Source organism: Haliotis rubra, unplaced genomic scaffold (assembly GCF_003918875.1).
Source record: "Haliotis rubra isolate DU_JTF1 unplaced genomic scaffold, ASM391887v1 Scf992, whole genome shotgun sequence".
NCBI classification, from domain to species: Eukaryota; Metazoa; Mollusca; class Gastropoda; order Lepetellida; family Haliotidae; genus Haliotis; species Haliotis rubra.
Genome location: NW_025767737.1, coordinates 42,913 through 66,605, shown reverse-complemented (window position 1 = coordinate 66,605; position 23,693 = coordinate 42,913). Strand labels below are relative to the sequence as shown.

The 23,693-nt window shown below is 40.1% G+C and overlaps 1 protein-coding gene and 1 long non-coding RNA gene across 6 annotated transcripts; one reads left to right on the top strand and one right to left on the bottom strand.

Moving 5' to 3' along the window:
- Nucleotides 1–5,662: 5,662 nt before the first annotated feature.
- LOC124265762 lies at nt 5,663–15,593 on the top strand. Of its 5 annotated transcripts, none has more exons than XM_046700581.1 (9): nt 5,663–6,073; nt 7,309–7,620; nt 8,257–8,292; nt 9,864–9,989; nt 12,030–12,143; nt 12,347–12,395; nt 12,747–12,790; nt 13,756–13,833; nt 15,202–15,593. In XM_046700581.1, exons 1-9 carry the CDS (start codon nt 6,016–6,018, stop codon nt 15,321–15,323), a joined length of 939 nt encoding a protein of 312 aa, XP_046556537.1. In that variant the 5' UTR covers nt 5,663–6,015; the 3' UTR covers nt 15,324–15,593. The 5 variants fall into 5 exon arrangements, with proteins under 5 accessions (XP_046556537.1, XP_046556536.1, XP_046556539.1 ...); XM_046700580.1 differs by having other exon boundaries at nt 5,665–6,073; nt 12,024–12,143; XM_046700582.1 differs by lacking the exon at nt 8,257–8,292 and having other exon boundaries at nt 5,668–6,073; nt 7,309–7,647; nt 12,024–12,143.
- Nucleotides 15,594–16,546: 953 nt separating this feature from the next.
- LOC124265764 lies at nt 16,547–16,818 on the bottom strand. The gene is made up of 2 exons (XR_006895535.1): nt 16,670–16,818; nt 16,547–16,626 (listed from the first exon to the last, which is right to left on the bottom strand). It is a non-coding gene; the product is annotated as an uncharacterized LOC124265764 (long non-coding RNA).
- Nucleotides 16,819–23,693: the final 6,875 nt, after the last annotated feature.

The window sequence follows — 23,693 nt, the reverse complement described above, 5'->3', positions numbered from 1 at the left end:
CTAACTACTAATGTAAGTTAGGTGCCAAGAATATATCCCAAGTTCAAAGCTTTATGTCAATAAAATTGGATATTGACATTATTGCTACTTAAACAATGGTAATCTTTGTTTTATTAGATCTGAGACCATATCCCTAGATATTGATCTATTTTGATCTATTTCCATTTCTGAGATACTTACTAGTGTCATAAAAAATATAGTAAAGTTGATTCATAATTTGGTAAAAGTCATAACAAAAGTTTAGGAAAACACACATGGCAATGTCCTGAAGCTTTCCCCTCCTAGCTGCAAACCAGCGTACATTTTGTTATGAAACTCATTTTCCAAATATCCATCAACAAACCTTGAACAATTTGTCCAAAACCAACATTTTAATAAACATTAGGTTTGACTCAGACTTCAAATATTGGTAATCTCCTCAAAAGCTGATGATTTATAGGAATAATTACATCGGATTTGGTTTAAATATATGTTTTAATATTCAATCCAGCTACATGAGAAGTCAACTGAGAATTGTTTAAGTTATTCTGTTCCAGGACTGAATACTGCCTGACCAGGATGAGACCAAAACGTAGCCTTTGTTGTTGCTTTTTCAATAAATTTAATGAGTTATGATACTAGCAATCACTTTACGAATTATCTTATTAGTAAATATATTATTTAAAAAACCAAAGATATCTTAAAGCAGGAGCCAACAAACTAAGTACCAAGCGATTGTTCTGTGATGGTATATAATGTTTGTTTGTCTAGTTCTGGCTTAAAATCATGTGAATCTGATGTGTCAATCCATTAAATAATTATTCATAATTAATTAGATTATTATTTATTTTATTACCTTTCCACATTTACTAAATGACGCAAGATTCTTAAAACATACCTCGCTATCATTTCCTGTGAATTATTTAAAATGACAGTTGTGTTATTACTCCTAAAATGTACCAATATACCTCCCCCACATGTAAATAATTTATGTTGTAACAAAAATATAAATATTGTTCTCATAATTAAGCAATACACTTTATTGCACTCCGTCCAATATTCCAGAAAGCCACTATTCTTCTCACATAGTTTTCGTATTCGATCCACATGGAATAAGGTAATTCAATTCAAGGTCCCATATCGCTTTATAGAAATGCTGAAATATTTAAGGCATGGTTTTATAGGCATTCATGTGAATTTATTTTGATATTTGGATATTGCATGATAGGCAATTGCTGACACTGACCATATTTCCGTTTGAATAAAAAAAATATTACTCCTTGACTATTTTTGCACTATTAACAGACACTGAAGGCCTTCAGATTGTGTTTTGAAACTTTAAAGTATCCTAAAACGTGTGACAAATTTAGGAATTTCTAAGAGCGAAGGCAACAATATCAACAACAAGGTTTGCTATTTCGGTCGACCTTAAGCGAAATCAGATCGCTGACAGATTTGTTTTGTGGTGCTTTATGGTATACCAACTCAATGCCAAGTAGTGACTAAAAACGTTAAGCAAAAAACAGTTTTGTAGCTTCAAGAATTGTCCGTGTTTGTAACACTTGCAAATTCATAAACTGCTATTTGTTGTCATCTATTGGTAATGATTTTGCACATGTGCGAAAGTGTGGAAATTCGTGCAATTTCTCACCTTCGAGCAGACGTAGGTTTCGTGAACGGTAGTGCCGACATTTAACTGATCGCCAGGCTTATCGCATTCCTTGATCCACCTCAAATCTTTTGTCTTGACCGTAATGGTTTTGATAAAGGTTCATATGAAATCGCAGCAATATGTAATAGATCTAGCGAGTGTGTAGGACATAATTCGAAGCACATCGCTTCGTAGTCATCGCTTGACCCCGGAAATAAGTCTGACAAATCAACAATACGCGCCCGGCCTGCTGATTGGCCAAAACTGACTCATGCGCCAGCTTTGATTGACAGGCTGGATCGGTCTATTCTCAAGTTAACATAACATTGAAAACAGGTGACATGCTCTGGTGCAGCTACATTGTAAGTGGCGAGTTGAAATATTCTCCTGCAGTTGCAAGTTTAGATGCCACGAGAGAGGACACGATTCACAGACGTTCCATCACATCCCGATCCCGTACGTTATTTGGGAATATACATGTGTCTATACATCATGAATACTATCTGCCACACCCATGAAGATCCGAATTACAATTGATCTTCAGCAACCCATGGTTGTTGTAAGAGGCGACTAACGGGATCGGATGATCGGGCCCGCTGACTTGGTTGACACGTGTCATCGTATCTCAATTACGTAGGCCGATGCTCATGATGTTGATCACTGGATTGATTTGATTATTTTCAGACCGCCGCCATAGAGCTTGAAGTGTGCCACGTTAATCAACAAACACACAAACCCGTTTTCATAACAAACTTTGTGCGTCATTGCTTAGACAGAAACAACAGAAGACGCTTACTGTCTGACTGAAATGCATAGTCTAACATGCTTTGGTCGATGCCCATTGTCATTGCAGCATTGTAACAAAGTCAAAATAGCAAGACATTGCTTAATCCCCGGGAACTGAACATGCATAAAACTAGTAGTAATGTTGGGCGATATGTAGACTGAGCAGCAAAAGTAACGTCAGTTTGGAATTTTCCTTCGCAGAAACGGATAACTGTAAACTCATTTAATGTCTTGATTGTATATGTTTGACAGCATCTCAACAATTTTACCTGAGCAAAGACATACCTTCCCAAACTCCGACTTGAACCCAGGAAATGGTCTCAAAAACGCAACCTGACCTCGGAGATGGTACGGTGTTCCCCATGTTCTTCATGCAACTCATGCTGCACTCATGCTGCACGTGCTGTTCACAAGGACCAGCCCTATAAAATGCACACCGAAACCTGGTTGAAACATTCTCATTACAACGTCAGCAGGATGCCGCGACTCACGACAGCTCAGAAGGACCAGGCGCTAGGAAGACTTGAAGCTGGCCACACTGCACAAGCCGTTGCCAATCACTTCCAGGTCAACGTTCGAACCATCTACAGGCTGCAGCAACGTTTCCGTGCCACCAACACCACAAATGATCGCCCCCGTACTGGCAAACCAAGGGTGACCACAAGACGACAAGACCGCCATGTTGTGCGACAGCATGTACAAAATCCCTTCATGCAGGCATGCGAAACAGCACGCCAGACAGTGGGAACACACGGAAGACCAATCAGTACTGATACAGTACGCCGACGTCTTAACAGCGGGGAACCTCCATTGCCGTAGACCTTACCGTGGACCTATCCTCACACCTCGTCATCGGCGTGAACGTCTACAGTTTGCCCTACAACACCAAAACTGTCGATACAGGCAATGGAGAAATGTTCTGTTTCCAGATGAGAGTCGGTACTGTGTATCAACTGCAGATGGCAGAACAAGAATATGGCGACGACGTGGCCAGCGTTACTCAGACCAATGTGTCATGGAAAGGGACTCATGGGGAGGTGCAGGCATCATGGTAAAGAGTGGGATAGGCCTGAACCAGAGAGTGGGTCCTGTGGTGTTTCAGAACCTTGGTCCAGGAAGAGAAGGCGGCATCACAGCGGTGCGTCACAGCGTTGCTACATCGGCCAACCTCTCTGATCCCACGTCATACCACATTTCACACGTCACCGGAACAACATTTTCCAGCATGATAACGCCTGGGCCCATACTGCCAGAGCTACAGGGGAATTCCTACAGCAGAACGGTTTCCACATTATGCAGTGGCCAGCCGTTAGTCCTGATTTAAACTCAACTGAACATCTTAGGGATGATTCAGAGGAGACTGAATGATGTCATACCAAGGCCGAACACAGACCTTTCTCAGAGCGTGGTTCAAGGTGCCAATGGCCTCCATCAATTGAATGGTGCACTCCATGCACAGACGCTATGCTGCAGTTATTGTCGGTCGTTGTGTTCATACAAAATACTGAAGTCAAGAGTCTGAATGGACTGCAAGCGTTCACGTACGTAATGTCTTGAAATTATGCTAAGTTATTCATTGATGTGTCAAAATATTGTACAGAAAAATGTTTTTGATCCGCTTATTATGTCCATTTCTGTAATGATTTGATTACAGTATCTATCTAATTTTGAATTCGTACTGGCGTTTTTCTTGCTGCTGAGTATATTTCTTTCTCGAGATCCGTAACCTCCTGTATGCCATTTACAGTCCACGCTGCATAATCTGTATGATTCCAGATACAGTGTATTGATATATACTGGGTGCATTAAGCAAACAACATGACATGCGGCCGTGTCATGTTTCATAGATAATGCTGCCATACAATCCGTCATTCCTGTCTGTCAGAGCGCAAAGTGAACAGTGTCTGTGTTTCTCAGAGTGGAACGTGAACAGTGCCTGTGTCTGTCAGACTGCAATAAGAACAGTGTCTGTGTCTGTCAGAGTCGAAAATGAATGATATCTATCTGTCAGAGTGCAAAGTGACCAGTGTCTGCGTATGTCAGAACGAAAAGTGAACAGTGTCTGTGTCTGTCAGAGTTCGAAAAGAACAATGTCTGTGAGATAATGCTGCCATACAATCCGTCATTCCCGTCTGTCAGATCGCAAAGTGAACAGTGCCTGTGTCTGTCGGACTGCAATAAGAGCAGTGTCTGTGTCTGTCAGAGTTAAAAAAGAACAATGTCTGTGAGAGTGCGCAGTGAACAGTGTCTGTGTCGGACATAGTGCAAAGTGAACAGTGTCCGTGTCGGACATAGTGCAAAGTGAACAGTGTCCGTGTCCGTCAGAACGAAAAGGGAACAGGGTCTGGTCTGTCATAGCACAAAGTGAACAGTGTCTGTGTCTGACAGTGCAACGTGAACAATGTCTGTGTCCGTCAGAACGAAAAGTGAACAGTGTCTGTGTCTGTCAGAGTTCAAAAAGAACAATGTCTGTGAGAGTGCACAGTGAACAGTGTCTGTGTCTGTCATGATGCAAAGTGAACAGTGTCTGTGTCTGTCAGAGTTAAAAAAGAACAGTGTCTGTGTCTGTCATAGTGGAAAGTGAACAGTGTCTGTGTCTGTGAGAGTGCACAGTGAACAATGTCTGCGTATGTCAGAGCGTAAAGTGAACAGTGTCTGTGTCTGTCAGAGCGCAAAGTGAAAAGTGTCTCTGTCATAGTGCAAAGTAAACAGTGTCCGCTTGTGACCTATATGTCTACCTATATGTGAGCAACCCACTATATTTTCTGAAATAATAATTTTATGCATTACATATCACACATGAACGGGATAAACGGTTAATTCTTCGAACAAATCTGGATTGAAAAGGAAACAATTCCATAGTTTCCGATTCATCGAGACATCAACATAAAAGTCGATTGGTGTTGACATTTCATACAGAAGACTTGGATGTACAGGCAAATAATGCCAAGCCCATGACTCATATTGTTAACTGTGTGTATTCTACAGTTGATGTTTTTTTTTATCCATAGATAAGTCTCAAAACTGCATTTTAATTAAAATACATATTAAATCTGTAAATATACGTTCTGTGGCGCATTCCAACATAGGCTGCAGTCTACGTACAGCACCCGGTATACTGAGTATCAACAGAGTTATGTTGTTACAACAATGTTCACTAACCACATACTTTCATTCGCGTGTTTAACAGTGTTTGCAATGTCAAGGTAACTAGGGTATTTGAGCCGGGTTGTTTATCGACAATAAAACATCCTGGTCTGACATAAACTGGTATCTCATTCCGAATCAGGTTCTCTGCATGGTCGACAGGGTGCCTTATATTGAAATGTGGCTATTGGTCCGTGTCGTACCCAGTGTTACAGCATAATAACGACACAAGCTTAAGTCAGCGGTGAATACAGCCCACACGAGGGCTGCCAATGGCTGGGACAACGACGTATTATATGGACGTGTAAACGTAGATCGGGTCCTACAGAAGTGACAGTTTTAGTCGTGAGGGGTGGATCAGTAATCTTGTCACTGGAGATGAAAAGGCCATTTGGGCAATACGCAAGCTGAAATCCACAGTTACAACTGGTATATATCCTCACTGTGTTGACATGGATGTTCCACTTACAGTCGTGTTGTTCGCCTGCGGATGTATTACATATACAGTGGGTGAGTTGAAGCTTATCCTGGTTAGATATTGATTTCTTTCAGGTACAATTTCAGCTACCATGTCATGGCTTTGATCATGAGGAGTGTTCGAATATGTTTAATTACATGTAAGAGTAAGTTGAGTAAAACTTCCTTATTTCGGGTTTTGTTTGCATTTTTCTTGTATCACAAACACAATGACGAATAACTCGCAAGTACATGCAGTCTGGTTGTCGCATACTATGAATAAACAAGACATCGAAACAGCGGAAGTGGCCACTCATCAATACTTACTGACACACAACACATTAATAATATAGTGTAAAGTAGCAAGCCTTTGGCGAGCACAATGCAGTTTGTGCTTTATTAATGTATTATAGTTACAGGTATACACACCGAGCTAGTAATGCCGCTATCATCAACTGTCATCCGAAGAAAATGTGAAATTTAAGCAATATTCTCATTGACTAAATATTGCCGTGAAACTCCCAAGGCCACACGCCCAATAACAAAACTTCCTGTATGTTTATAAAAACATTTATACAAGATTGAAAATCCTAGTAGCATCCACACGTTGTGCACTCACTCACTCACTCACTCACTCACTCACTTAGATCACTCACTTACTCACTTAGATCACTCACTCACTCACTCACTCCATATATGTTGTGTCGATCTGGTGTTTGGCAGCTATTTACCGTCACAAAGAACATCACTCACTCACTCACTCCATATATGTCGTGTCGATCTGGTGTTTGGCAGCTATTTACCGTCACAAAGAACATCCAGGTCTGCTTCCCCATATGATAGAGATTGTGTAGTCTGTAATAAATCTTCCCCTGTTCAGTGCAAGTTATCATTACTTGGAAAAACACAAATTTTGGCTGCGGTCACGGAGACTTTGATGGTAAAACAATCGCCATACTGTCACAGTTTAGTCTTGAATGTGCTCGCAATGTGTTTCATCACCAATCTTCTCGGAAAACGAGTAACCAGGCAGCTGACATCAGTGTAAATGGGTTTATTTACCACAAATCAAGGTTGTTAAGACAATTCCTATTCAAATTAGGAAACAAATGTCAGCATTTCCGTGCATCCAATGACTCAAAATAATACGTGAATCTGAAAACCAACAATGTTTATCGAGATTGTAAAATACAAATGAATTAGTCTATTTCTCAAGCACTGTGTCTACTGATCTCCAGCGGTTGTGAGACATACAAGCCTACTGGAATGACGTTTGTTATTTGCTACAGGTTCCTCCACTCTGCAGCTGACAAGTTATCCATCAACAGCATCACCAGGCCAGCCGTACACCTTGATGTGTAGCAGTAGTGGCAGCAGTGGCAGGAGTAGAGAGTGGTACTGGAGGAATGATATAATCTTCCGTACACGTTATGTGTCAGACACACAATGTGCACTAGATATAGTTAACAATGACAAATATACTGAGTATCTGTCAGGACGTGTCAATGTCAGCTGCAGTAACAACCTGTACAATGTGACTCTCAGGGTGAACACTTCCATAGATAATGGATCTGTCTGGTGGTGCGTGGATAGTGAGGGTAGTCAGCAGAGCAACAATTGGACGATACGTGAGTGTGCTGTGCTTTGTTTATGTAAATAATCCGTGTTGTGTTGAAGCAAACTAATGCGCTATTGAGAAACGTGTATTGACTGTACAGAATACGGCCGCCCGCATCATGTATGCGGTAAAAATCATGTCGCATTACTCCAGTCCTCAAATCACTTCATTGGCTCCCAATTGAATCACGTATCAACTCTAAAGTTCTCTGTACTGTCTACAAATGCCTCCACAACCAAGCCCCATCCTACCTCACTGACTTGATCGCTGTATACACACCAGCCAGAACTCTTCCATCTCAGAACCAGCTCCTACTTACTGTACCAACTTTCCGACTTTCCTCATTTGGTATACGATCGTCCTTTCCCGCAGCCCCAAGACTATGGAATTCATTGCCAGTCCACATCAAGGACTCTGATTCTCTGACAGCTTTCAAATCACGACTTAAGACTTACCTTTTCTCCTCTGTATATAACTGACTCTCTCCCTCTTCCCCCCCGTGCTTTGAGCATGTACTAGTGTGTGGATTATAGCACATAACAAATGTCCATTACTATAATTTATTATATTATTAAACACGACTGTAAGTGGAAGAAGCCTAAACAATCTACCAATCAAGGTCAAGGTAGACTGGAGAGCAACAGATGGACGATACGTGAGTATGTTATGACTGGTCTGAGTGACTAAACACCTTTACGAGACACCTGTGTAATCGTATAATCAAACACGAGTGGAAGTAACCTGTAAGACAAACTACTTTCATTTGATTAATGTTAGATCTTAATTTTACATGATACTGAATTACTGACAATATATACTTCAGTTTTAAAGTAGACGACTACAGTACTATATGTATACGCGAAAGCCTGATGTCCATACCACTCTGAGCAATATGAACCTTTAACAATTTAGAAACCTCGTCAGTACTCCTGGGTAGGCCTATACAGTGCTGGGTATCGATGATCTGTCCCTGAATGACGAAGGCCGGGTTTTGAAACACATCTGACCGAATATTTCTCATCTTCATAAGACCCGTGAAGATCCGGGGTAGAATAGGGCTTCAGCAACGCATGCTTGCCACAAAAGGCAACTATGCTTGTCGTAAGCGGCGGCTAACGGGATCGGATGGTCAGGCTTGCTGACTTGGTTGACACATGTCATTGGTTCCCAATTGCGCAGATCGATGATCATGCTGTTGATCACTGGATTGTCTGGTCCAGACTCGATTATTTACAGACCGCCGCCATATAGCTGGAATAGTTCTGAGTGCGGCGTAAACCTCAACTCACTCACTCACTCATCATCATCATCATAATTTGAGAGAGATTCACATATATAATTCAATTCACTACCAATGTAACTACAACCTCCAAATTTTCTTTACATTACATTTACGGATAACACACGACTGATGTTATAATTTGGTTGAAAATTATCACTGCACAACTAAACTGTGAAAAGTGTTGAAATGTGATGAGCACTTATAATTGAATGAATCTACTTTTCTGTCGTTAAGGCCTCACACTGTTGTAAACGTCACAGAATGTAAACTAATTAGTTTGTGAATATATGTAAAATCTCAAAAACGCAGCATGAACATTTTCTGAATGTATCTGGAACCGAAAATGTTTAGACAAGGGTTTAGACATGCTAAGATAATTTGCTTCCTTATCCAGTAGTTATATTGTACTATACACACGCACTCTAGGGTAGAAGACAAAAATAGTTGGAAGTATTATCATGGCATCAACACCAATACCTATTACTTCAAATGCCTTTGCATGTAGATGTAGCAATAGAAGAATATCTAGCACTTTAATGGGGCATTTTCTTTATTCAAAACTATTATCAAGGCATGATTATGAGATTGGTCAAATAATTTGCAGCACATAATCTGTTATACTAAATGTACAAAGTACTTGATAACTACAACAAGTTCAGCTTCACGCGTACAAATACAATCACACAACGGTTCTATTCTGACTTCACGCTCGGTTTTAAACACGGTCAACGTCTCTCCATGAACGGTAACGACTATGTAGTGAGATCATTGCCCATTTCATTGCAAAATAAGCACAATCCCTATGTTAACTAATGTGTGACGTTGATTCTGAGTGGCTGTTTACAAATGACGCTACACGTTATCCACGAACTGACATTTCCACCATTTCCACCACTTAGTCAATATCCCGGTGTTAATGTAATAACTATGACGCAACCTTTCAGACGTATCAACAACTACTACATCAACTACAACTGCTGCAGCTAGTACAGCTACATCAACAACAATTTCGGCCACAGCTATTACATCCCCGTCTGATATGACGGGAAGCAGTTCTCCCCACGAAGGAGGTGAGATGCTATAATCGTGTCTTTACATCCGATGGAACCTTTTTACCAGGTCAGGAGCATGGCTCGTTTCTCTCTAGCTTTTCTATAAACAGTGAGGTGGGTTTACGTAGATAACAAGCTTCCTTTTTATTTCAACATACGTAGCATTGGATCAACGATGACCTCCACAACAACCTTTACAACAACTACTGATGAAGTCGGTAATAAATTCTCTTCTGTGACCTTGATGGGTTTTTTTGTGCTTTTTTGTCCCAGGTATACATACAGGTTGACATGTGTGAAGGTATACAGTTCAATATGTACGTGTAAGGTTGATAATACTTCAGTATAATTTTCAATAACATTGTTACATGTACACTGAGATAATTGACTTACTCAACGGTTCTGAATAGCATGTATAAACTGGACCGTAGTTTTAGGAAGTAGGGTCCCTGGTCAAGATTAATGTATACATATTTTGTGGCATTATAATATTGTATAATTTGTCTCTTGATGTATGACATAATTGGAATGATACCTTTCTTACTACAATTGTATATAATATTTTTGACGAAAATAATTATCGGATTTAATGCATAGTTATGCTCTCGTTTAATCCCAAACATTACCTGGCAGTCAGTAAGACTCAATTCTCCGTCTACAGTTCTGAGCCATATTTTCATTTCACGCCATATGCTTTCCACCATGTCACACTCCCAGAAGATATGATCAATTGTTTCGTCATGATCGTTACAAAGGTACATTTAGGGCTATCCACATAGGTGATTTTGTAGAGGAAATGTTTCACTGGCAATATTCTGTGAATGGTTATGTACTGCAACCATCCTAACTCAGTACTTGGAGTACATATATTTGCGATCGAGTTGAAGCATGTCCAGTCAAAGTCCGAGTAGTGAAAACCACTGACGTGTTCCCACTTGTCATAGCAGGGGAGTTTAACAAACCGTGAATCAGCTAGCATATCATATACTTTCTGATGTCACAGGCGACTGTATGTATATTTCATTATATAGGGATACACAGGATTACATAATTTACCTCCGGATAAACTAATGCCTATGGAATTTGCATAACATAAAACTGCTCGTTTAAGGCCCTCATATTTAAGAAAGTATGTGATTTGGTTCCTCCATTGTAATGTTCCCAATGTAATTTGGGGGCGATGGGGTAGCCAAGTGGTTAAACGTTGGCCTGTCACGCCGAAGACCCGGGTTCGATTCCCCCCGTACATGGGTACAATGTGTGAAGCCCATTTCTGGAGTCTCCCGCCGTGATATTGCTGGAATATTGCTAAACGCGGCGTGAAACCATACTCACTCACTCACTCACTCACAATGTAATCTGCTGACAATACAGTTTGAAGTTCGACATGTATGAAACAACACAAACAAATAGTTTCACGATTACTCTGACGCCGTTGTTTTAATGGATATAAAGTAATCAATGATTCAATAATGTTTTCAGTTCTATTTCATGATAGTGACACTCACATATCTCGTGTCACTTCAGGTAAAGTTTCTTTCTACTCACATTCCTTCTATGTGTCAGATGCCAGAAGGTTTAAGTTACACTCTGTGATACTTTAGTTGTTTATGTTCTAATTCGATTTCTTTTAATGAATGAATTGTTCAAGTCACAATATGTCAGAATTATTGCCGATGTGACACCAAAGACTCACTCACTCGGACAATAATACTGATGAGTTTGATACATCTATATGAACCACCTGCGTGATTAGTTGGTGGGTTGGTTTGTTGTCTAACCACACAATCAGTATATGGCGGCGGTCTGTAAATAATCGGGTATGGGACAGACAATCCTGTGATCACCAGCATGAGTATCGATCTATGCAATATGGATACTATAGCATGTGTCAGCGAGCCTGACGACCCGACCAATTCTAACCCGGATCTTCACAGGTCCAAATGCATGAATATGAGGCCGGGGATGTTTTCCAATCAGATAACTTTCACCCTTATATATCATCGGACATACCTTTTTGCAGGGAGTACGTTGAGTTACATTTCTTTACAGGTGCAGGTAATGAAGTTGTCTACATTGCTGCTGGTGTAGGGGGAGGTGTTGCAGTCACCATTGTCGTCGTCGTCACTGTTCTGTGTATACGAAGACAGAGACGACGTTCTGTCAGTAAAAGTAAGGAACACACCACCCTTTTCAACGCAACAATACTCGATGTTCTGATACAAGCTGTAGTTTGCTTCAAGATAATATATATCGGTTTGCAATGAAACAGACTTACTGTCACAGGAGCAAACCCTTATTGTTCTGGGAAATGATTACTTCACATCGTCTTGTGGGAGACAAATCATATCCTATGCACACTGATTTCGTTACAGCCAGGACGTGTGACCACAAGAACGGGCAATCACATACCTACTACAATGAGTAAGTAATCTCCAGTATAAAATGCTTCATGGTGTTTAGGGATACGTGTTTAACACAAAGTCGGAATGGTGCAATAGACTGGTTGGGGCGGAGATTTGTTATGAGTATAAAAATGTTTAAGTGGCTTGTTAATTACTTCCATGAGATATTTAATAATTTGCAGAACAGAAACCTATCGGATTCAGTGTGATGGCTGTTACGCCGCTTTCAGCAACATTCAAGCAACATCACGACATAGAAACATATCAGATTACATGTACATATTTGAAGCAAGGTTATAGTCTAAAAGATAAGAGTATATTGTATGATTTGTCTGTTGTTTTTCTTAAATGATAACAAAATGTATTTCAGAGATCATGACTTACAAGGACAAGACATCGACGACAAAATTGTCGGTAAGATCATACTATTATGTTATGTCTTTTTTGCTCAGGCGGCGATAGTTCTGTTTATATTTGGAATATACAATAGATCATCTTTATGTAAGTGTCTCATACTGCATAGCATGATAGCAACATGCTGATTTGTGCAGTGACCGGTGAAATATGGACCAGCGGTGTATATCAATGGTGATATATTGACCTGTCCATTGACCGGAGTAATATGGACCAGAGATGTACAGGAATGGTGATATCTTGACCTATCTATTGACCGGTATAATATGATCCAGAGATGTACAGGAATGGTGATATATTGACCTGTCCGTTGACCTGTATAATATGATCCAGAGATGTACAGGAATTGTGATATACTAACCTGTCCGTTGACCGGTATAATATGATCCAGAGATGTACAGGAATGGTGATATATTGACCTGTCCGTTGACCGGAATAATATGGACCAGAGATGTACAGGAATGGTGATATATTGACCTGTCCGTTGACCGGAATAATATGGACCAGAGATGTACAGGAATGGTGATATATTGACCTGTCCGTTGACCGGAATAATATGGACCAGAGATGTAAAGGAACGGTGATATATTGACCTGTCCGTTGACCGGTATAATATGGACCAGAGATGTATAGGAATGGTGATATATTGACCTGTCCGTTGACCGGAATAATATGGACCAGAGATGTATAGGAACGGTGATATATTGACCTGTCCGTTGACCGGTATAATATGGACCAGAGATGTACAGGAATGGTGATATATGTTCACCTGTCCGTTGACCGGAATAATATGGACCAGAGATGTACAGGAATGGTGATATATTGACCTGTTCGTTGATCGGTGTAATATGGTCCTGCAATGTATAGTAAAATGTAACTACAGATATGCTTATTGCTGTTGTTATCATATATATTAAACGCGTGAATGCATATCCCTGTTCAATATTTTCTTTTGGGTATTACAGTTGAAAATGATATTTATGAGACTTCAAATGACGTCACATCACCCAAGCAGCCTTCAACAAATGACCATGTGATCACAGGTAAGGAATTCACCTATCACTAACACACCAGCTTATTATCTTACGATCCCTACAAACAATATCACCAGCAACAATTTTAAAATTAGTTTGCAACCCAAGAATTCAACCTCAAATTAACACAAAACAAAACACACGCAACAACAACAGAATACTAATTCAAAAACCAGTCCCCTTTATTCTACTGATGCTACCATGTGACTACGTGATTATCTGGATATTATGAGAAACGTCCATCTGGTTAGAACATATTGCATCAGAGTCTAATATTTGACATAAAAGCACATTTTGAACATTTTCAACTCAATTTTCCTTAAATACTGATAATTACGACTTCCTTGCTATTACATCCCTGTGTTGTGAAGGATGTAGCGTGCACGCCAGACAGCGAGTATTGCATATTGTTTAGCTGTTTAGTCTGAGTATTGCATATTGTTTAGCTGCTTAGTCTGAGTATTGAATATTGTTTAGCTGTTTAGTCTGGGTATTGTCATATTGTTTAGCTGTTTAGTCTGGGTATTGTCAACTTGTTTAGCTGTTTAGTCTGGGTATTGCCATATTGTTTAGCTGTTTAGTCTGAGTATTGTCATATTGTTTAGCTGTTTAGTCTGGGTATTGCCATATTGTTTAGCTGTTTAGTCTGGGTATTGCCATATTGTGTAGCTGTTTAGTCTGGGTATTGCCATATTGTTTAGCTGTTTAGTCTGGGTATTGTCATATTGTTTAGCTGTTTAGTCTGGGTATTGCCATATTGTTTAGCTGTTTAGTCTGGGTATTGCCATATTGTTTAGCTGTTTAGTCTGGGTATTGCCATATTGTTTAGCTGTTTAGTCTGGGTATTGTCATATTGTTTAGCTGTTTAGTCTGGGTATTGCCATATTGTTTAGCTGTTTAGTCTGAGTATTGTCAACTTGTTTAGCTGTTTAGTCTGGGTATTGTCATATTGTTTAGCTGTTTAGTCTGGGTATTGTCAACTTCTTTAGCTGTTCAGTCTGGGTATTGTCATATTGTTTAGCTGTTTAGTCTGGGTATTGTCAAATTGTCACACCAACTTGAAATGTACAAAGAAATAGCAGAGATTATATTTTCTCAAATTGTGTGTGACCTTATGTAGATTTTAATTCAGCTGTTTAAATTGTATCCATACCAGATAATGTGATACCTTTAACTTTATGTCAATCAATTTGATCGACTGAGAGTGTGCTGAAGACATGTGAAACATCTTTGTTACTGTTGTACTGATGTGTTCCTGGTTGGCAGTGAATGTGTTCAACTGAAGAGTAACAGTTACTTAGTATTATAGTCAACAAGCATTGTAATATGTAATTGTTACTTCTGTATTTCAAGTATAAACCTATCATTTTCCTTCAGATCTTTACGCACAAGTGCAGAAACACAAGAAAAGTAAGCCAGGGCCTACAGTTAAACCTAACGACACCAGTGTGGAGGATCTGTACGCCAAGCCTGACAAAACAAAGAAACGCAAAGACTAATGGAAGTACATTTGTGAATCATCAGGAAATGTTGAAGATACACAGAAAGTAAATGTCATAGTGTCCCCAATATAGGTCATGAACGGGTGGAATTTGACTTGACAATGTGTTTTTGTAGCCAAATGAATATAATTACGCATGTGGCAAGTGACTATTTCTGTGTTCTTTCAGAGTTTGGAATGAGTGTGCTCGAAATGGACAGTCAAGTGAAATGCCACAATTCAGAATACGGAATATACTGTAAATACATTCCTCAGCTGCAGCAGAGTATGACTGGTGTAATGTCTTCATTGTAAAGGTTTGTTGTGGACTTACAAATATATGTGAAGTGAAGTGAAATTAGGTTTAACGTCGTGCTTGAGAATATTTCGACAACAACGAGCCAATTTGAATCAACTACCTGGTGTTTATATGACAATAACAAGCCAATGTGAATCAACTACCTGGTGTTTATATGACAATAACAAGCCAATGTGAATCAACTACCTGGTGGTTATATGACAATTACAAGCCAATGTGAATCAACTACCCGGTGGTCATATGACAATAAAAGGCCAATGTGAATCAACTACCTGGTGTATATATGACAATAACAAGCCAGTGTGAATCAACTACCTGGTGGTCATATGACAATAACAAGCCAATGTGAATCAACTACCTGGTGGTTATATGACAATAACAAGCCAATGTGAATCAACTACCTGGTGGTTATATGACAATAACAAGCCAATTCGAATCAACTACCTGGTGTTTAAATGACAATAACAAGCCAATGTGAATCAACTACCTGGTGTTTATATGACAATAACAAGCCAATGGGAATCAACTACCTGGTGGTTATATGACAATAACAAGCCAATTCGAATCAACTACCTGGTGTTTATATGACAATAACAAGCCAATGTGAATCAACTACCTGGTGTTTATATGACAATAACAAGCCAATGTGAATCAACTACCTGGTGTATATATGGCAATAACAAGCCAATGTGAATCAACTACCTGGTGTATATATGACAATAACAAGCCAATGTGAATCAACTGCCTGGTGTATATATGACAACAACAAGCCAATGTGAATCAACTACCTGGTGGTTATATGACAACAACAAGCCAATGTGAATCAACTACCTGGTGTATATATGACAATAACAAGCCAATGTGAATCAACTACCTGGTGTTTAGATGACAACATCAAGCCAATGTGAATCAACTACCTGGTGGTTATATGACAATAACAAGCCAATGTGAATCAACTACCTGGTGGTCATATGACAATAACAAGCCAATGTGAATCAACTACCTGGTGTATATATGACAATAACAAGCCAATGAGAATCAACTACCTGGTGTTTATATGACAATAACAAGCCAATGTGAATCAACTACGTGGTGGTTATATGACAATAACAAGCCAGTGTGAATCAACTACCTGGTGTTTATATGACAACAACAAGCCAATGTGTTTATATGACAATAACATGCCAATGTGCATCAACTACCTGGTGTATATATGGCAATAACAAGCCAATGTGAATCAACTACTTGGCGTATATATGACAATAACATGCCAGTGTGAATCAACTGCCTGGTGTTTATATAGGGTAATAACAAGCCAATGTGAATCAACTACCTTGTGTATATATGACAACAACAAGCCAATGTGAATCAACTGCCTGGTGTTTATATGACAATAACAAGCCAATGTGAATCAACTGCCTGGTGTTTATATGACAATAACAAGCCAATGTGAATCAACTACCTGGTGTATATATGGCAATAACAAGCCAATGTGAATCAACTACTTGGCGTATATATGACAATAACATGCCAGTGTGAATCAACTGCCTGGTGTTTATATGACAATAACAAGCCAATGTGAATCAACTACCTTGTGTATATATGACAACAACAAGCCAATGTGAATCAACTGCCTGGTGTTTATATGACAATAACAAGCCAATGTGAATCAACTGCCTGGTGTTTATATGACAATAACAAGCCAATGTGAATCAACTACCTGGTGTTTATATGACAATAACAAGCCAATGTGAATCAACTACCTGGTGTTTATATGACAATAACAAGCCAATGTGAATCAACTACCTGTCGGTTATATGACAATAACAAGCCTATGTGAAGTGTATGCTGAAATTCGTATGAAAGAAAAACTATTCTAACCAACTTTATAAACGTGTTGACAGGCGTGCCTGAAAGTGTACTTGTCCCACTTTTGCAGAGCACTTATTGTACAGTCAATACCTGTCACTTATGCTCAACTGAAACATTTCTTTCAGCTTTTAGCTTATAAATGTTCATGTCCCCACATTCAGACATGTGTAGGAATGTCTTGTATGTCAGTGAAATAACCCACAGTTGTTTCACCGTCTAGTCTGGCCACCTGTAACAATACATAGTTTACAGTCGGGTGCGATGGGTTACCGTGACACGATATGAGCATTATCCTGTTGTTAGACGTGGTGCGGCGTTGAAACTATTGTTGAATATCATTTCCTGGGCGGGGAAAACAAACTCGTTTTACCTGTTTCCGCATGCTTGACAGGAGCACAGCCGAGTTGCATAAGCAGGGTTGAGTCGATATACAGATTGTGTACGTCCTATCAGCAACTGCGTAACTCTCCAGGGACATACACAGAGGCTGTTGATATATTTGTGGTAGGAGTGACTGAGTGCGTGAGTATTGCTTTACGCCGCTTTTAGCAACATTCCAGCAATATCACGTCGGGGGACACATGAAATGGGCTTCACGCATTGTGCCCATGTGTGGAATTGAACGCGGATCTTCAACGCTTCAAGTACTAAGCTACACAACTGCGCCTGGTTGGTTGGAGCTGCTTCCCTTAGAACAACCAGCCAAAACGTCGATGTTTCACTCACTTATCCAACCATTTATTATTCCCCTGAGAGGGTACGTAAGTCCCAAAACATTTAAAGCAAATTAAACTTACTATGATTTTGACTGCAGGATATATGCTATTTTAATATCATGGTAGACCGTCAAAAATTGCTGACAGCTGAAGGGATGGTATAAATCCAGCTAAGGTCCATGCAGGTAGCAAAAGTCCCACGGTCCCTAGTATGGTGATCCACCTTCAGTTGTTGGCAATCTATAGCCTGTTTTTATATTGTATTGTCATGCATAGTTAAAATGTTTTAGTTTATATTACTAGTTTTACATTTATATATCTCACTCGCTCACTTATCCAACCTGAAATATTTTCATCTTGGGACCCCGTGCACTCGGAGGTTATACAAAATATTTGGGTTGACCCAAACAATCTCAAAAAGGAAAGAAACTGTTGTCCCCCCGAAAGATTTATGTCATGTACAAAATCAATGACGACCCCCTAGTTCATGTGTGTACAAAATAGGTGAAACCCACCTTAGATTCAAACCCCCACCCCGCACCCCAAAAAATAAATACAAAAAACAAAACCAAAACACACACACACACTCTCTCTCTCTCTCTCTCTCTCTCTCTCTCTCTCTCTCTCTCGCTCTCTCACACACACACACACACACACACACTCTACCCTAGCCATAACGTATGAACCGTCCCTAAATATGAGAGCGTAGCATTGTCATACCTGTTGCCCAATAGAGAGTGAACCGAGCTGTGACGAGTCACCCTTCACGTGGCTGGCAGGTGTATAAGTATATACTTATATATACCTTCCATGTAAAATCCCTTCAGCTGACCTATCAGATTCCACTGTCAAATCACCCGTGAAGATCCGGGTTAGAATTTGTCTTATCGCAAAAGGCGACTAACGGGATCGACTTGTCAGGCTCGCTGATCACTGGATTGTTTGGTCCAGACACGATTAGGGACCGTTCATAATTAATGGCTTAGGAGGGTGTGATGATGATTTTAAAGGGGTGGGAGGTTGGGGTGTTCACCAGCTTTGTTGTGGGGAGGAGGGGAGGTCATAAATGTATCAAGTTTGTACACCAGCACGGGGATGGGTGGGGGTGGGGGTGGGGGTGGTGTGTGTTTGTGGTTAGCAATTTTGTACATTAAAACATTAGAAGTATTTGCATCAAAATTATGGGGAGGGTGGGGGGGTCATTGATTTAGAACATTACATGCGGGGGACTTACTTTGTGCATAGATTGGGGGGAGGCATTCACATTATACATGCTTCTCCATACAAATCCTCATTAAACCCCAACCCCCCACCAACAGCCATAGCTAATGAACGGTCCCTTATATGCCGCCGCCAAATAGTTGGACTATTACTGAGAGTGTGAACAACAATTCAACCAACCAACCTTTTTATGCATTTGCCTCAAACAAGATGGCGCCTTCCAGTCAAGTCTTCTGTAATGAATATCCTCATCGTGAGAAAACAGTCTTACCTGGTGAAGTGCATATGATAACTTCACCGTGTTGATTGGATACCTGAGAACATTTCCGAGTCTTAGCGGAGGCCCAGTTGGCGGGCTTGTCAAATCCGGAACTGTTCGACAGTAGCTATGCTGTTTTCGAACTTCGTTTCTCGATTTGGATTGGGTTTTGCACGAACTTGTTAGTTCAGCCGAAATATAACTCCATTTTTCCAGCCTAGTTCAGCAAGGTTGAAAATTAAACTTTTTACTTTCAGTAACTCCATAGCCTCGTGAGTGAGTGAGTGAGTTTGTACGCCGCTTTTAGTATTAATTTATCCAGATCACCCTGAGACACGCCGAGCATAGGCGTTAATGAAAACAACGAAAATAACTACAATAAGTTATTAATGTTATTATTTATGAAAGCGAATTAAATTTACCTCTTTCTTTGTCTCAAGCTACGTTTCGTTTGAGTGATACCGACATTTGTAATTCATTATTTGGCAACAGTCTACCTTAATGTAAGAATTTGAGTTTTTGTACAATTCTTTTTCGAGATTAAAAAATCACGCAGTCACACCCTGACTTCATGACTTGACCTTATTACCAGGGAGATATTATCACTCTCGTTAATATATTGTCATATCATTCACTACGAATTTCATGTACTCATGAATATTCATCGAAACGTTCAACATAATGTTAATTACACTATTACAGTATCAGTGAAGCTTAAACGAACTAAAAACTACTAAAACTAAACAAAAGCCATGACATAGAGACCTGGACATATGATAGAGTATTTATTAAACAGAGTCATGGGCACGTAAGCACACGCACTTACGCGGACACATACACACAGGATGATCGCTGAATGCCGAACTGTGGTACTTCGTGTTAGTAGTGTTTTGGTTGTTGTCGTCATTGGCTAATTTCATAACTCTGGTACCCCTTATTGCGATCTGATACCTGTGCTTCAAACAATTCAAAATTAACATTGAGGTGTTTGGTAAGATAAACACGTTGTTCACTGGTCCCTCAGGGCCCATGGGTTGATGTACCCTCTATGTTTGTTTATGTTCCCCTCGCCGTTCTGGTACATCAACCCATGTCCCCCTCGTGACCAATAGGGCTGCGCAATAAACTGGTTTACGGGTATTTACCGGTTCAGACGTGAAAACGATACGTATTGCAATACGCTGATCGAAACCGGTATTTTGACTTGCATTCGGAAAACTTCGTAACACTCGGAAATGTTCGGATATGTCCTTGTTTCATTTGTGCCAAATATTATTCACATGTTTATTTTATCATGATTAAAAGTTGTTATTAAAGCTTAATTTGTTGTTGTGTTTTTGCTCTATAAATCAAGAAATAACTCGATTATAAGTAGTTTTTGTAGAAAATAACTTCATGCAATATATTGCAATACATATCGCAGTACATGCTTTCGCATCGCAATATATCGCAATATGAGAATTCTCTGCAATACCCACCCCTAGTGACCAATAAACAACTTATAATGAAACACATTGTGGGCGCCACCCTTCACATATCATCAATGTAGTCAGATACTACCTCACGTTTTAAAGCAAGTCATCTACTATTGTTGGCACGGATCCATGGTGAGAGCATAGCAGTATAGTATAATGGGTCCAATGACATTTCATTTGTTTATCACAGCGAGACTAAATGAAGGCGTACAATAATTCCAATCTTAGAGTCCTCTTGAACTGCGTCACAGAGCATCCCCGTGTGTTACTCATCCAGGCTTATGGCTAATGTTGAACTCGCGGTGTCTGGTAGGGTCGGGCGTATTCCAAGTCTTCCAACATCACTGGGCGAGAGATGGTGCTAGGAGCACTCGTTGTTTTGTCCTTTGGCTCATCAAAATCTGGAAACATACATTAAAAAGGTGATATCATATATACACATTATAAGGAAAGAATCCCAACACTCAGTTAAAGGATCTCTCCCAGGGTGATTGGTAAGTTTGCCATATACATAATGGCCCTTCCGCAAACGGCAGGGGATACTTGGAAAATTGTTGTAACCTAACAAGAGATATGCATTACAGTAATATCTGTGTGATAATATTGAACGAATTGGGTTACCTGTTCACCAGTCTGCTCATGACTGGCACATAGAATACACTGGGAACTACAGGCTGGTTTCTGTCAGTCTCTGTCATACCAGTAGTCCTTATCTTACCTCACATATAGATGGCGCTCTCTGTTTGGCTGAGAGCTGTTCTTTTTTCCAATATACCCCGCTTACAAGCGAGTAACATTTTCTATGTTAACCGCTGGGAATGTCGAACTGTGGGAATTCATTTGGTTCTCAGTGTTAGTAATTCTTTATCTCGAATAATTGAGTCACGTATGATGTACGGGAACTCTGGTACTCCTTCTTATGACCCGATGCCCGTGCTTTAAACAGTTCAAAATTAACATTGAGGTGTTCGGTGACTTAAATACGTTGTTCACTGGTCCCTTGAGGTCCACCGGTTGATGTACTTCGGGCTCAGGGAACATAAAGAAACATAGAGAGTACATCAACCCATGTCCCCTTCGTGACAAGGGAACAGCTTTAACTAAACAAAACGTTAGTTCATCGCTCGTTCATAGGCAGTGAGTAAAATCAAGAAAATACTGCATAATTAGCAGAAACAATGCGAATGGCAGAAATAATGTCCCCCCAGAGAGATAAATCGACCGGCCTTGAAAATGCAAAATCTAGGAATTATACACTCAAGCCAGAGTGTGGTGTCCACACGAGTGGTACGTGCTATACAACTTTAGTAAGTGGTTTGGTGTACATACATATCACTTAATTTGACTTTTGTCATGAACACTTATATCTTGTGATCCCCTGCTGTTTGGAAAAGTATTTCAATACAGGACCAGACATATCATGTAGAAACGTGTTTGGGGTCCTCCACCTTTTTATATGTATTACACAGGACATTATTTCCTCTTCTGTACCGCCGCCATATAGCTGGAATATTGATGAGCGCGGCGTAAAACTCAACTCACTCACTCACTCTACTTCTGTGGTTGTATTATGGCAGTGCCAATAGAGCGTAAGGAAAGGGTTGACCACAATGTATCATGTTAATCTACCTAGTTTCTCTTCTTGTGCTTTCCTTCTTCTTAAAAGTACAACAACGATGATGAAGATGACAATGGCGATGACAACGACAACAGCAGCACATACGCCAACGGCAATGTAGATGACGGACTGCTGATTCCCTGCAACAGATCAAGTTACATAACAACAGTAAAACGAGAATTATCTGTCTCCGGGCATTTCGTCTATCATATCCAGAAAACAAATCCCCGTTTCGAGAGAAACGTGTTTTCCTGACGGCAAGAGAATATACCAGCTTAGTGCCTTTGTAGTTGAAATTATTCCCTGAAATCCTGGACAACGAATAATGAGATCGTCAATGTTTCAGCTGTTGGTGACAGTGCGTTGAGTGAGTGAGTGAGTTTAGTTTTACGCCGCACTCAGCTATATGGCGGCAGTCTGTAAATAATCGGGTCTGGACCAGACATTCCAGTGATCAACAGCTTGAGTATCCATCTGCGCAATTAGGAGCCGATGACATGTGTCAACCAGGTCAGCGAGCCTGACCACCCGATCCTGTTAGTCGCCTCTTACGACAAGCATAGTCTCCTTTTGTGGCAAGCACATGGGTTGCTGAAGACCTATTCTTCCCCTGATCTTCACGGGTCTGGCAGTGCGTTGATATCATATGACTTTGTAATTGGCATCTTGAGAAAAAAAAAACAACAGCAGAAATATCGGCCAGTTAACATGCATCAAGGAGTGAGTGAGTGGGTTTGGTTTGTTTGTTTTTCTTTTTCACAATATTCCGGAAGTTGACGGCGGGATATCGGACCGGGATCTTCAGCGTGACGAAGATGCGTTTCAATCGTCATGAGTTTGTTCCACGACAAACTTTTGTTTTCACTGTTGCTTAGCGCCGCATCATCAACATTGATATCCAGTGATCAA